A 16,085-nucleotide genomic window follows, 5' to 3' on the forward strand; every position below is an offset into this window, starting at 1 on the left:
TTTTTGAAAGGACACATATAATTCAGTATTTTTAACTCMTTTGAAATTAAAATAAGATTTGGCATAAGAAAATCTGAATAAAGATAGATCCTTAAGTATCTTTGGAAAAATAACCATATCATCAACTCTTAAGAACAGTATTTCAAGTTTTAAGAAGCAGCAACTTTGGCAATCTTGGACCAAGGTTTGTTAGATCTTTGGTGTCCTCTTAAAGATACTGACAATTCAAAAACCTTGGGCTATACTCATTACATTGCTATTACAAAAACAAAAAACAAAAACCTGCATTAATCCAGATCAAAGATAATGAAAAAACAAAGACATTTCCAGGAAATCTGAGGAAAATCTAAAAACAGACAGCAAGGCATTTCCTATTTTTAATTTCAGCTATAGCTTTAAGAAAATATACACATTATAGAATAATACTCTTACCTGCTGGAGAAAACAAGGTACAGAAGATTGCCATATGCAGAGAAAGCTCAGCCTGTAGTGAAGAAACCATCTATACAAACCAATAAGCTTGTACCCCACTGACCATCTCTCTTTCCAACAAGTAATTATTGAAAATCAAGAGTCTGRGCCTTACGCCAACGCTTTGTTGAGATCATATCTGCACTCGCCCTGCTAAATCCCTCTGGAAACACTGAATGAACAAATACATCTAATTTATTGCCAAAATGCTGCGGCAATGAGTGGAAGTCCCCTAAAATAACTTAGCAACTTTCTCCCAGTGGGTGACAGTGGTAACAGCCCCACGCGTGGGGTGGTCAAGCAGGGATAGCTGGTAGCTAGCGATGGCGAAAAGAGAGCCCTTGCTGATACAAATTCCGGCCTTTCCCTGAAAAGGCACCTCAGTATTATTAGTTTGAGCCTTGTGGACATCTGAAGATCTGGGAAATTAAAAAAGCTGAGGAAGGAGGTAAAGGGAATGGGTCTGCCCCGCACGTGGACCTGGCCTGGAGCCGGTCTGGAGGAGCAGAGCACGGAAGGGAAGCAAGGGCCATGCTCGGTGCTCTCTGCGCCCGGGCAGCCGAGCCACCCACCGCCCGGCGACGCCGAGGTGCCGCCCTGGCACTGCRCCACCCTCGGGCCCCCTCCTGCCCCAACACTACCCTGGGCAAGGAGGGTGCCCAACCGATCACACACGCTTTACAGATGGACCCCCTGGATTTACAAAACCATCTGGGCCAGAGAAGCAGAAAAATCTAAGCTTTTAATATTTAATGGCCTTTGAAATAATTCATACAGAAAAGAAACTGAGCAAGTATCAACCTGCTCTGTTTCTTCACCATATGGAAATTAAAAGCYGTATTAGAACAGTAACATATAAAAGCAACATATAAAACCTTGCTTTTTAATCTCAGAATTCAGGTTAAAAATAAGATAGACACATTTTACGTGAAGGTAAATAAATCTCTGTGGCATCTGTTTTGGCAATATTTGTGTCTTGAGGCATTCGACATTTTCGATTCAGAGCTTTCTTTATGGGGAACAAACAAGCAACAATAAGATCAAACAAGATCTGTGTACCAGGTTTGTGTAATGCCACCACTGAGCAGTGAGGAGACGCAACACCTTATCTAACCCAAGAAGGAAATTTATTGTCCTGTGACATGTCTATTTGGGTTTGCAGTAGTCCTGAAATACAATATAATCTAAGATTTTACAAAAAAAAAAAAATTCATCACCAGAAAGAAGCCCTTGCTCATTCCCCATGAATATTTAGCAATTTAATTTCCGATTTAGTTATTGATTTTAATGTCTTACATTGTTTTTATTTACTGTAATATTTTATCTTAACCTTTACGGAATGATTTGCAAGAATTTTAAATCTTCCAATTGTAGAAACATTGGTGATACCTACAGTGGGACTTCTCATAGGAAATGATAATTTAATGATTTCTCCCTAGGGTTTTAATTGGCTAGACCAGGACTGAGTACATCTCCCTATACTGGTCAAGGGAAGTGCTTTACTATTTAGTATTGTGATTTCTAATAGCAAGTTGAGCAACAATGACAAAAACGCTCAGGAAATAATTCATTGCAAGGAGAAGACTGAATCTACATTCCTTTAAAAGGACACATTGTGGCTTTCTCCTACTGAAAGTCRGACATCTATTAATAGACATAGATGTTTTCTGGCTCGTTATACAAACAAAGCTGTTTTTTCCATGATTTGACAGGAATGGGCTTCCCTTCCCCCAACCCCTCCTTTTTTGCTTCTGTAGTTTTGTTGTCTTAGTCTACACTTAAAAACATTGTCTGCTTCTTGGTCAAGCCCCAGCATATTCACTGCTTTTACAGAAAGCAAAAGGCCTTTACAGCAGTACACAGATACTCGTAATTGCAGAAGATGCTTTCTTTATAAGGTTTCCCACTTCAAAAAATYGCACAGCTTGTTTTGGCCTCCAGTGTATTTATTGCCTGCACTGCCCGGGTCCAGCCCAGGCTCATCTGCTGTTCGACACGGTGCCCTGCGTGGTGCATTCCCACCACACCGCTGCTATCATCCCTGTGAAATCAGCTCATTTCCACTGCCCCAGGAGGGATTCACCTTTCCTTGCTTCCCTGTTTTACTCCAACCCTCCCCTCCTCCTGCCTTACAACAAGACTACCTTTGGACTACCTTGTACTGTTGTCAGATTATTTATCCAGGATGCAACAAACCTGACAGCTCCTTATTTTTAAACATAACATATTTGATAGCTGAATACATTTGAGCTGTAACATGAGGAACAAATCAAATGTTTTTGCAAGGTGGCATTTCACTCAGTCAATATTGAATGTTGAATTCTTTTCTGAGCACAAATAAAAAGCAGCATAAAGTTGGCTTAAAATATGTTTAAAATCTCTTGCTTCTGGCTTTTAAACCACTGTAGCATCATATCACATTTTCAAGCTTTTCTCCAAAAACATGACTAGAATTATTCATGCTAACCTAAGACTCACATGTGACTATGCTATTCCAAGAGCTGAGAATTAAACAAAACCATCTAATTCAAAATTTGTAACACTAGATTTCAAGTTTTGGCTAAGCTTACCTCATTTTTGCTGTGTAGTTGCTCAGTTGCTTCTTTTGGTGAAATGCATGTGCTCTGATCTATTCTACAAAATAAAATAATATTTTTCACTCAATAGATCATTCATTTGTTCTGCAACTATTTCAAACTTTTCACTATCTCTGCACATAAATTACAAGTTATTTGATAAAGTATTTTATTGAAAAAATAACTTTCCTATGGAAGTTACTTCTGTATTTTATTTTTCAGGCAAAGCAATAAGTGATTTTACTAGAATTCTTCGTAATATATCTAAACTGTGAGTGAAATCCTGGAAACTATGACACTGAAATCCAAGATCACCCTGTGGCACATGTAGATAGAAAAAGAGTTGTACAGGAGCATGAGGGGCTCTTGGTATCATGAGCTAATAGAGTTAAAGCCGAGAAAAAGCTCAAACATATGTTTAAATCTAAGCACGATTTATCCCACATGCTTTAAGTCAGGAACAAAAGTTTTCCTGTATCAGAGCCATAAAGAATAAATCTTTCCATATTTAAACTTAACAGTGCTTTAGGTTCACAATCTTCAATTTTCAGCTTAGTTTCAGCTCTGCAAATTTACTTTCAGAGGTCATTTACCTGCAGTCTCCAGGACTGCATTTTCCTCCTTTGTCCCATTCCACGTTTTGGGGAAGTTACATATGTAAGGTTCTGTTGGGGTCATCCAGGCTGCCCCAACATGCCCCTTTCTACCAACCCCTCAGCTTCACAGCAAGGGCAAAGAGCAGCACATCTAGAGTATCACTAGCTGGGTGAACAGCAGCTATGAAGAGCTGGAACTCAGAAAGGCTCAGGGACTCTTAGAAGGAACTGGAAATCCTTTAAGGCAGTAGGAGATATTTCCACGTTTTCTACTAAATGTCACTTTGAAGCTATCAGAAATGTCCACAGCTTTGGTTTTCCCTCCGTGCCTCACCAGTTCTCTGCATGGAAATAAAAGGATGGTCCAAGTAGCAAGGGCAATATCTCTTTCTGCTGGCTAYGGCTAAGGAAATGACTGATCCCCATCTGGGCAGATGCCATCATGGCCTAGGGCTCCACGAGCTCCAGGGTTAGTTACTACAAGTGCACTGCACCAAGGAAAGAAATTGAAGCCTAAAAATAACCTCATATGGATTAGATCAGCAACCTGCAACGCCGTATACTACAGCTCTGCCATTTCCCTAGCTTCCCCAAGGCAAACACAAGCTTTCCATGCTTAAATCCAAAGCCGTACATGAGTGTATTGCAAGTTGCATTACAAYAACAGCCTTCGGTTGAAGCAAGGAAACTGCTGCTGCCTCAGAGAATGTCACTTCTCTTTGCTGCAAGTGTGGCAATATTTACTCAGGACTGGCCAGTGTGAGACTCAATCATGGATGYAATCAAAAATCAACAGAAGATCCAGATTCTTTTGTACAAAATAATTCCTATTTTTCAATCTATTCTGCCTGGAGTAATTCAACAAAATTAWACAATATTAAAAGCCCCTAGAGACTGGAAAAACAGCACAGACAGATCCAGGGACCTTTGGTGTTTTTCTTAATAGAATTATGAGGCATTCAGAAACTGAAATGATGGATATACCATAAGAACTTTCCTTACCAAAACAAATATATTAGATAGCTACTGCAGGATCCAAGGCATGCACTTCACARGGCAACACAAATGAGTCATTTTGGCAATACATCTAGCACCAGAGTGGGAGCTCTCCTCGGGCAGCCAGCCCATGTGTCACTCAAAACACAAAGGTGCATGATCAGGAGTGATTGCTGGAGGTACTTAAGCAGTGAGATGCCTTGCTTGAATATTGCAGAAGCAGCTATATACTTCTATATAGCTTTCCACATATATATTCCTTCTGCCACCTTTCCTGAAAATGAATAGGAAATGTCTCCACATTGTAAAGAGAATAAAAGAAAAATGAAAAGCAAAATTCAAAGAGGTTTACACCTAACAACCATGCTCTAGGCTACTGGGCAGCAGGGAGGACAGGCAGCTGCCTATGAGCCAGCAGGAGAAAGTTAAAGAAAGCAGATGAAGTATGGTCAGAGCAAAAGGATAAATTTAATAGTAGCGATTAAAAGAGTAAAATATTTACCTTTGGTTTAAAAACACATAAGGGTGGCCCTGCAAAGCTACAAACAGTTGAAGAGTTAATYCACTAATGAAGGAAAAATATTTAGAGTGATTTATGGTGTTGAACTAGAACTAGACATAATGGAATGGAAAAAYAGAATATTTTTCAGATTTGTACACATCCTGTACAAATCCATTTGGATGACACTCCTTTCATGGTGCTTAATACACAGAAAATGTGAACTTGCCTTAACAGAAGAAAACAAAAAAAACAACACCAAAAAAAAAAGAAGACTAGCAGCTTGGTAAGTGACGATGTGAACTGTTACAAGTTTTTTGCAGGCACTGTGTTAGATGTTCTACATAGTTCACAGCTACATCACTCGGGAGTCTTGCACTTTTCTTGAACTCTGGACAGTAAAAAGCTTACTGCACCTCTCAAGTACAATCTCTCTCTCATTCAGGCTGGTATTATTGTCTGCTATTTTAAGAACGCCTGAGTCTTGCACTTATCATTTCATTTTTACTATAAAATACTAGAGTACAATGATTTTAGTTGTGCATTATTTGTATTTCAGCAATACTAGATGTTTTCTTAAGTAACTGCAGTAACAGTTGTTTTTTTGTGAAGATCATTTGCATTAACAACAGTCATATGCGTATGCTGAGCTGAATCTTCTTCACAGAGTTTTGGGGTGTGCTCTTTTTTAGCCAAGATTAACTGTTCTGCTAGACAAATCCAGGTTATTTGATTGTAACTAGTCAACAAAAGATTTACAATTTCATAACTATGGGYTGGAGTCTACTCTCATTAAAAGTCAATCACAAAAAATCCATTAACTTCAAAAGCAGCAGGAACAAGCCCTAATTTTCCATCTGTGCTGAATACGTTAAAATTAATTTGGGCCTCAGCTGAAATTTTGAATAACTTTAGGCAACCCTTCTTTTGTATAATTTACGTCATGTAAAATAACGAAAACGTAATTCTCTCTGTTGCTGCTCTTTATATATGTATTATATCTTTCCCTCTGAGTTATGAAAGGTCTGATTTCTCACTCTCCCTGCAACGTGGCTGCTCTGGCTTTGGCAGACCTCTCCTGTTCTGCTATGGCACGCATGATAAAGATTCAGTTCAATAATACGTATATTTGAAGCTTGTGGACATTAAAAAAAAAATCTAAATACTAATTATCATAACAGAGCTCTAAAGAAACTTCAAGAAGGGGATCAATCTGCATGAGCARTGAGCTGTGTAAAACCAGACCAGAACATGCAAATTACTGAATTATGCATAACACCACTTCTAAACTCAAATAAAATTCAAATAAAACCACATAATTTTAAAAATGAAGAAAAAATGTTTAAAGATAACCTCAGCAAATTCTCTTCCATGCTAAAACCAGAAGGGAGCATTAGATTCTATAATTTGCAAATCTCAAGCTTTCACATCTCTCTCAATCCTGACACTTGGGTTAGAGCAGGATTCTTGTACATTAAGCCAGTCAGGCTCTGGATGACACTAACCGCATTCTCAGGAGACTTACTTGTTTATATACTGGAATGCCATGGGTGCTCAATGTTTAGGGCTAACTAATGCATTAGAGATGCCAGGATAACTCCGGCAAGCAAACCACACTGCAATGTRGGATAAAACCCCTTTTCCAGATTCACTTTCAGTCTGACCCAAGGATAAACATCTTCTCCAYCTCCAGTTTAGCCACCAGTTTTATCCTTGCCCAGGTGAGGATGCTCAGAAAGGGCACCCGAGCAGAGCACTCGTTGCACTTCTATAGGTCACATCACATGATTTTACAGGAAGATCGACCATATATCCAATATATGTCAGTGTCAGGGAAACATCCTTTCTGACACCTGCACAAATGGTAAAAAACACTATGAATTTCAGRCAGCCACCAACTTATTGCAGGGCTATAACTGAATGGTTCAAAACCATGCTTGTGAATGAAAGAAGTGCAATAGCCTTTTGGATTAACATAAAGTGCCCCCCTCCCATAAAAGAAGTTACACCTTGAAGAAGGGCCTGAGGCTGTTTGGACACTTGCCGGGCTACTCCCTAGCAGTCCCTAAAAGYTGGAATAAGCGACAACCAGCGAGCCAGTGTCGCAGTGCCTGTCTCATAAATGACAGCAGTCTACATCTGTGGGCCACCGCACTCCACTTTCGTATCGTGAGTGCCTCTTTTGTATACACAGCCCTAACTTAGGCCAGAGCAAGATGCTTTTTTTTTTGCCCCCCCCCGCCTTTTTACTTTCTTTCTTTTTTAATTTGCTTGCTTAGGGATTTTCTATTCTTTAATATAGCAAGTATCTGTGGAACCATAAATATCAATACTTTTATATCAAGATTCCTGAAGAAACTGTATTTTAAGCTGGCCAATTGTTTCCCAGCAAAGCAGTGTTTCATCAGCAAATCCTGATGTGCTGACACAGAGCTATGTGCAGACACACACTCGTCTCCAYGAATTTTGCCAAGACTGAGGCAGGACTTGGTGTGGGGGGGCAGGTTTCCTCCCCGCTCGCCTGGCAGCCCGTGCAGGACTGCCGGCTCCCTGGCGCTGCTCTGCCGCACGGCGCAGGGACATCAGCGCTCCTGCGATGTCCCTGCACCCTCCCYGGCCTCCCCACGCTGGAGCTGCTCAGCGCAGAGCGTGGAAACCGCGGGACACCCCACTTGCACTGCACTCTCAAAAGCTGCTTGTTTTGCAAACTTAGACACCAAACRCCTCGCTAGAGCTTAGTTTCCCACCAGTGAGCACAGAAAACAGGGAGACCCTGGCTGAGCCCTGGGGCCAGAGCAGCTTGGGGCTCTCAGCATTCCCAGCTTTCCTGGGAAACAGTCACAGGCCAGGCAGCAGCAGCAGCAATTAGGGATCAGCCCAGAGGCTAGCTGGGTCCTGCTGAAGGAAGGAAGCCCCTGCACTCCCATTTTCTTTGGAGAATGGGGAGGAAGAGGAACTTTCAGGAATTTCTCTTTAGCAGAAAACTTTAAAGAAAACTGCAGTTCCCACACTGATGTGGAATGCAAACTTTTCTGAAACACGACATTCCCACAGCCTGGGAGCTCCACGTTTCATCCACCTCTGTCTATATCAGGCATCTGAAGAAAACACCACCCTTTTCTCAGGAAACTTAGTACATAGCTCTGCAATCTAGGTCAGTTTTGCTTATTGCCTTTAAAAAGTGAATCAGTAAGAACAGGTTTTTCTAATCATGTATATTATTACATACTGATTTTTCTAGTCTCTCTGTTATAAAAGGCAATTCCCTATATTCCAATTTATGCTTATGTTCCTAAATCATGCATGATAAACCCCTCTTAAAATTTAAGTCTTTCATTTACAAGGCAGATGTAGCTTAGCCAAGAATAAGACAAATTCTCCCTTTCTCCTGACTGCTCCAAATGCAGTATATAGTTACCCTTAAACCTCTTCTCCAAGTCTACTCTCCCATTTCCCTCAGATCCCACTGAACTTTTCCTTCACTGTTTCACTAGTAAGTCGTGAGTTACTGGCAAATGAGAGGAATCGATTAAAAAACCAACCAACCCACTAACCAACCCCACAGAACAAGCAACACATGTACTTGCGAGTACTAGTTCTGGGGGTATTTCTCTTACACTGCCTGTTCTGCCTTTCCCTGCCACATACCCGTGTATGAACCTCCCTTGTTATGTCATCCGGAATTTAGATTGCTCTGCTAAACAGGGACTGCTTCCAGAAGCTTTTCATATCTCAGTAGTTTTTAATCCATATTTAGACAAATTAACTTTGGCCTGTTTTTCGCAGCACCACACTGACTAGAACAGATTTCAAGACCAACTCTGTACAGTTCAGAGGTGTTTAGATTTTTAAACTTCAGTGAGACTAATGACAGAGCTATAGCAGTCTGAAGAAACCACGTCAACCCAGAAGGAACATCTGACCTTCCAAGAAAACGCCAATCTTGTTGCTAATTGGCTAAGGGATAGAAACGAGCCCTTCCTCTCCTGCCCTCCCTGAACACATCTGGTACACACGGAGCTTGTACAGTCACAGTCCTGCAGCAGCAGTGGTCATCCCTCTTCCCCAAAACACGAGAAGGCCTTTGGTCTATGAGTTTGGGACACAAGGAAGTTGCAATTGTCCAAAGCACTTGTTAATTTTACCACTAACCTAGCAAAGATGGAGTAGATGAAAGTGAAACTCAGGATTTGCGGAGCTAGCAGATGAGTTCTGCCAAAACGTAGCTGTGACAGTTGCCTGCTGCCAAGCCTGAATACTTAACCTTTGCCATGTCCCAGAGTGGGGAAAGCAGCAAACAAGGCAAGACGTTGTTCCCGGGCAGCYGCGGTTGGCAGGCTGCTGCATGCATCAGTTCTAGGATCCTGACACACCAGTCTGACATCAGCCCCAGTGAGTATGAGGCCAGGACCTCATATGTTAGTGTGTACTTACTCCCTGCTTGAGGTTTTCCATTTGGGAGTAAAACGGCCTCAGTTTTGTTGCAATATAATCAAAGCTAAGACATGGCAAAAGTTGGGAGGCGATCACTATGCTTTTGCAGCTATTAGCACCATAAATTTAGGTGTCAATATTAAAGTCCTACAGCACTTGCGGAAAACAGATCTCCTAAGGAGGTATTCTGGTGTTAAACAGGAATAAATAGCATAGTGAACCACAGTTTAAAACCTGCTGAACTAAAAAGGCTAAATGTTGAAGTGAATAGGGGAATCTCACTGTGGTTACTATTTTATTCACGCACACTCTGCTCTGGTTCTTATCTTCAAAGTTGATGTTTCTTTCATTATGTTTATTTCAGAAATTAAAGTGAACCAATGATATTTCATTATCTGTCCAAACAGAGACAGAGATGCTAGCTGCGGCAAAGTATCTGAAACTGAACTCCCTATTCTCCTTCTTAAAAGAATTCCATGTGATTTCTACCTGAAGGTAGAATTCCTAGGATAATTAGAAACACCTTCTGCAATGCTGGACTTTGCAATGTTTCAACTGCAGATACAGGCATTTGAGCGTAAACGTAGTTCTTTTCGCAAGCTAATTAAATGCTTGGCCATTCTGCTAAATCTGCCTTTGAGAGCATGAATTAATATTGTTTGTAATGTTGCCTGTTAAAATATGTAAACCTGTGGCCCAGCAACTGGTTCATTTCTTATACCACTAACTTAGTCCTGACTGGAAACCTGCCTTGGAGGCAAAGACCTCTGTATTTCTACTAGCTGCGCCCTGACCACTGAGCATCCCCAGGATGTCCAGGCCCTCCAGGCAGAGCCATTATTTTTTTCTGCCTGCCTTGCCAYGGCATGTCATGCAGCACAATGGACTGCCTTTCGATAGGGCTTTACTACAGCTAGGCACAGAGGGAAGGCTGAACACCRCAGGGCTGGGAACTTGATTGTACATGTGAAGGGCATCAGTTATCGCTTAAGAGCGCCCACAGCCTCTACCACATTGCACTGGAGGCACTATAAGCACCAAAGCTGTCATGCACCTTCAGACAGAGATTAAAGAAAGGACATCAGAGTCCTGGGCTCACATGCTGAAACACTAAGCACACAGCAAAGCAGAGCTGAACCATTACCTAAGCATGGGAAATACATAAAGCAATGTCCCCAAGAGATGACTTGGAAGAGTATAATCATATATACATAATCCAGTCCTGCCTGTAAGAACCAAACCTTATCCTTAGGACAGGCCCCTGCATGCAGGTTGGGCCATGGGAAGGGAGAGTCAAAGTCTCATTTCTAGCCTGTTGCACAGCCAGGAAAGACTGGGAGGAAAACCATGACTCCCAATAGTTATCTGAGGTGAGTTACTTCATGATCCGCAGTTACTTGTGATCAAAACTTGGCTGACATCTGACCYGAGCTTCCTGTATCCTTTGCAGTGCTGGAAAGAGCCCAGTTTCACAGTGTCCAGGAACTAATACAGAAATGCATGGTGATGCTAAAATCAGGTGTGCAGCTTGCCATTCCTGTTTCTCAGTGGGAATATACTCTGAGAAAGACTGAAGCAAGTCAGCACTGGGGGAAAAAGAAAAAAAGTGCCAGGATATTTTTGAAACTTGGCACATAGGAAGTGAAATTTCTAAACAGAGGATGTTCCTCCTACTTGAAATGTAAGGAGGTTAAAGAAGGATGAAACTTGCCTTCTTAGCACCATCCTTTTTGCTTTCTCCAAAGAGTTCTAGGCCTATAAATAAAGAATATAACTGCCAGTGAGAGCCAAGAGTATGAGTATTTTATACAAAATGCAGCAAACGAATTAGCCTTTCCTACAGTTAATGAGAAGTGAAATGCACTGTCTTATCCCATGGCTTACCTTGGCGGAAATCTCMCGACTGTTTCCTGGCATCTGAAAGGCATGTTCTGGGCATAGGCATCAGTGGAGGCTCCTGCCTTCCCCTGCCAGGTGGAAAGGCCAGGCAATATGTTCTCCAGGTCCTGCAGAAAGCAAGAGAACCATTGAGTGTCCTGTCAGTCACAATCAGGCTGAGCTGAGCAATTTGCTTTAAGGAAATTGGAGCTTTGTGAAATTGAAGGCTGATCTGTGGGGGTTTGCAAATGCTCTGTAGCTATATTTTGTAATAATCTGGAAACAACTGGAAAGTACTAATTTGAAAAAGTTCTAAATAAAGTGAYATCTTCCTTGCAAAACACTTTCTGAAACCAAAGCAGACAAGAAGACAGTGTAACTCATTTTCTATTTATTAGTTACATAACAGAAGTCAGCAACTGAGCTAAGAAGTGCTACACACACAGTCCAATGTTTTTGCTTATATACACAATCATATTTTATGCAAAATTATTTATTCTTATGTCARTAAGACTTTATAGCTTGGACATCATAATAAAAATTTGGCTGACAAAAGCAAATTCAGTTCACTTAAATAAGATTAGTAAGGTTTAACCAGTTTGCTTTTGCCCTTTTCTTTTTTTCTTCTCCAGCTTATGAATAGCTCTATGAATAGAGTATTACTGTGAGAGGACTAAAGGCCAGAGAGAAAAATAATGTCATACCAGCCACCTTGCCACACTGAAAATAAAAAAAAATAAGTTTAGTTAGTCCTAAGTTATTTAGTCAGTTATTTAGTTAGTTAAGTCCTATACATGATAGAAACAAGAAAGAAAAACACTATATTCTCCAAATTCTATATAGACACCAGAAAAGACATAAAACAAGAATTCTTATGATTACCATTTCACATACTGAAAGTTCTCTTTCTTGAAGAGATTAAATATTAGATATATACATAAAGACCATGAATGGAGCTAAAGCAGGGAGTGTGCATTATTTGTAAATCTGAGGAAGGCAGACTAGGGGGAAGGAGGGAAGAGATCGTGGCACCAGAGTGACTCTCATAGGAGTTAACTTTCCAAGGAACACACCTTCATTACAAGAGATTCCTACTCAGGACACTAATCTACTTTTTGTGCCCTCACAGGACAATATGGAGTTTGAAGGTACAATAAAATATCACAACAGACAATACCCATTTACTTAAATCAGTTGAAGACCTGGTCTAGAGTTCTTACAATAGCCTCAACATTTGTGCTTAGATATTTAAGTTTTTCTGGTTGTTAACTGCAACTGCTGTTAACACAGATAAAATGAAAACTGTAGGTGCTTTGTAAATGACTGGAACAAGTGACATTTGACTTATGCAATCCTTTCTTATGTCTGTGGCCCGCTAGGAGCTGCACTATTTAAGTTAACTGCTCAAAGAAGGTTGGCCCAGTTAAGGTGCAAATCCAAAAACTGCACTGAAGTAAACATGCTTCAGCAGAAGCTTCTTCTTCCCTGTCCTTTCTTTTTGCAACAAATACTCCTCTCCAGTATCAGCAGAGAGAACACAGCAATTCAAGATGCTTTATTTTTGATGAAAGGTAAAGCTAAGGACCCAGACGCATGCAGGTAATAAATGCTCATTTGCAGCCTTGACATTGAGGACTCAGAGATTTTTCGGTTGCTCTGTGCTTGTGTGTGTATTAATAAATTACGTCATTGTGATGTTACAGAGTAACCCCGAGGAAATACCCTTGACAAGACTTACGTTTCTTAAGAGTAATGAAATCCATTCTTCATGTGGCAGAAGCAATCAAGAGCACAGTGCTACCTGCTGTTATATTTGTGTTTTGCCTTCACTATGGGCTAAGACATCTGCAACTAGGCTACAACTGGTAAGCGGCCTGTGAAGAGGGAAATCTCCAGGCTTTGCTGAGAAGAGTATAATCAGCAACATGCCATTTGCTTTGTACACAAAACAATATGTGGGTTTGGAAGCAGCTAGAAACTACTACCATGCATATATACATTAAGACAAATCAGCTTCTCTTTCACAAGCTGAATTTTTTTTTGTATCTCTTTTTCTCCCAAAGAAATCACAGCATGTCATACTCCATCTCTGTCAGAGCATTTGAATTAGACGTACTAATGTTTGCTGTGTTTACATAGCAGTTTAATCTGCTGTTGAACCTCATCCTCAATGTGGCGTATCCAACACACAGACACTTTTAGCTCTCTTTGAATGCGAGTTTCTGAGATTGATCTCCTGCTCTCTGGGAATACTGCACTAGTGTTTAGGATGGAGTCCTGGCACTCCTCACTGTGCTATAACAGTATAGAAAATAGCTGGGAATAGCTTGAAGTCCTGAGCAGAAGTGTCTGCTGCCTCTTCCGAAAATGCCAGTCCACACAAGAAAATAAACAAGTTCATTGAATGGGACTGAATGCACAGATTTAACCCACAACGAGAGGTATGGTTTATACACAAAYGGAGTACGACCGAAAACTGAAGTGGAACTTTCAGGCTACCTGACATGTCTGTATGTTCATGTAGCTAATGCCCTTAACATCAGCATAATTTTCTGATTCCTGCATATTTAAAACTGTAATTTTATCATCAAAATACCAGAAGTTCTCTTGAATTAATGCAATTTGCCTACTTAGTTTATTTTTAAATAATAAATTTCACACAGTAGCTTTCAGCATTCCCATCTCTAGATATCTACGTCAAGCTACCATTCAATTTTTAGTCATTCACTCGGTAATTACACTTTAAATCTTAACTTTTACTTGCTCTACCGATTAGCTAGCATGTTTAGTTTAATTTTATAAATGTATCTTGGTATCAATATAAAATTTGAGGATGAAGCATTTAATAATCTAAACTCATGACTGTGCAACAAAGGTGAGTGCAAAAAGGGATTAGGCAAGGAAAGCAGACTTCGCACTCCAAACCATCTGTTTGCACCCTGACTCCCTGAAGTACATTGTGAGCATATGCTTCCTTACCTTTTGAAGGCCAATAAATCCTAATTAATTTGATTTTCAGTATATTGCCATTGCAGAATTGCTAAAGAAGCTCATGAAACGATGGGAAAGACAAACTCAAAGAACTGGACTAAAGAGCTACAATCACATCCCAGCAGCCTGCTCCTATTCCCATGCTTTGGAAGGGATAAGGCAGCCCCCATACCTCAGTACCTGCAAGAAATAACTGTGTGCAATATCCAAGGAATAGATTTATTGTAGTGACATTTTATAGCTGATATGTGGCCAAGTGAACTAAGTTTTATTAGACTTGGTCCTGTTAATCATCACTGTAACCTCAGCAGCCTTTTCTAGATCAAGACTTAGGGTACACAGCCACATAACTACAATCATGTCAAACATGTCCGAGGCACAGGAGTCATGCTTCAGCAGACTGAGAGCCTCAGGAAGGTCAAGATCCCCAGGGTGGCTGCCTTCCTCTACTTGAGCACTGAGGTCTGTTCCCTCTCAGTGACCTCTCTGCTATGGAAGTCCCCTGGACTTTGACTAGTAGAAAGGCACATATAATTGGTTCCCATCCAAACAGACTTTGATCCCTCCAAAACATGCAGCAAAGTAATTCATCTCCCAATAGCCTGTTCTTATTTTACAGTGGCAGTTTTCTAAAAGAGCATCTCATGGTCTTAAAACACACAGGGGTGAGCAGTAAGCATTTACTTGGCTTATCAGAGCAAAATCTTTAAAGAGATATTGTCCCTGCAATATTGTCACTGTCTCTTYCTGCGGCCTCATCAGATTCAGGTTGGGGAGGAGACTATTGAAAAAGCATTCTGTCAATAAAATCAGGGAAATGAGGATGAGCAGTTTATTCACCAATTGCAGCACATCATACCTGTCTCCTACTAAGGCATTTCTATTTATCAGCTCCTCATTAGCTGCTTTTAAGCACATCTATCCTGCTCAATGGCTTTGTGGCAACAGGCTTCACAAAAGGCAAGGCRTATGCTACTACATGAAGTTTCAAGGTGTTAGCTTGGCTACTCCAGAAAATAACAACCTGCCATATGTGTAATCAACAGCTACTGGAAACGCAGCAGTACTTCACTTTCAGCTTCAAAATGGAGAGAAGCAGAAGCTACCAGCTCACCACTAGGGCTCTACTGCAGACGGCTGCCTCAGAGTTTGAAGGACACAGCACACCAAGGATCTTAACGAGAGCTCCCCACAGAAACGAATCCTTTGCAGAGCACTTCTGAAAGCAGAGCCTTGTTTGTTACAGGTGCWTTAAACAATGCCTCTGTGCCAGATGCCCACTTCTTCAAGAACAAAAAACCCTGAGGCTCCTGAAGATAGAGCAAATCAAGCACTTCAGGGTTAAGAAGCACACATGTTCTTATTCATGTGAASGAAGGATATGTACGTGTATGAAGGGCTGGGCACCTGTTTTCTCTACAACGACTTCCTTCTGCAGACTTCCAAGAGGCAAACTCTGTCCCCTACAGCAAGCACCATTGAACTCAGTGCAGATAAAGGGTATCCTCTGAGAAGTCTTTCACAGTATTAGGATACCATCCCCTCTACGAGTGAGTACAGTTCCTGCTATGAAGTGATGTTTTGCTTTGTATTCGTCTTTTATAGTACTTTCAAAGCTCTCTCAAGTACTCCTATCAAATCAAA

The 16,085-nt window shown here is 40.9% G+C and overlaps 1 protein-coding gene across 9 annotated transcripts in view; it reads right to left on the reverse strand.

Moving 5' to 3' along the window:
• Positions 1–16,085, reverse strand: part of FAM13C (family with sequence similarity 13 member C) — a 126,375-nt gene that overhangs the window by 26,015 nt on the left and 84,275 nt on the right. For 8 of the 9 annotated variants that reach the window (XM_085309335.1, XM_085309341.1, XM_085309336.1 and 5 more), the window contains 2 exons: positions 11,457–11,578; positions 3,042–3,105 (listed from right to left, as the gene is read on the reverse strand). In XM_085309335.1, coding sequence (XP_085165461.1) covers positions 3,042–3,105; positions 11,457–11,578 — 186 coding nt within the window. Of the gene's footprint in view, positions 1–3,041; positions 3,106–5,141; positions 5,179–11,456; positions 11,579–16,085 lie in introns of all 9 variants that reach the window. The other variant, XM_085309340.1, reaches the window with a different exon arrangement.

Source organism: Rhea americana, unplaced genomic scaffold (genome assembly GCF_003343005.1).
Source record: "Rhea americana isolate MKP2758 unplaced genomic scaffold, rheAme1 scaffold_296, whole genome shotgun sequence".
Classification (NCBI taxonomy): domain Eukaryota; kingdom Metazoa; phylum Chordata; class Aves; order Rheiformes; family Rheidae; genus Rhea; species Rhea americana.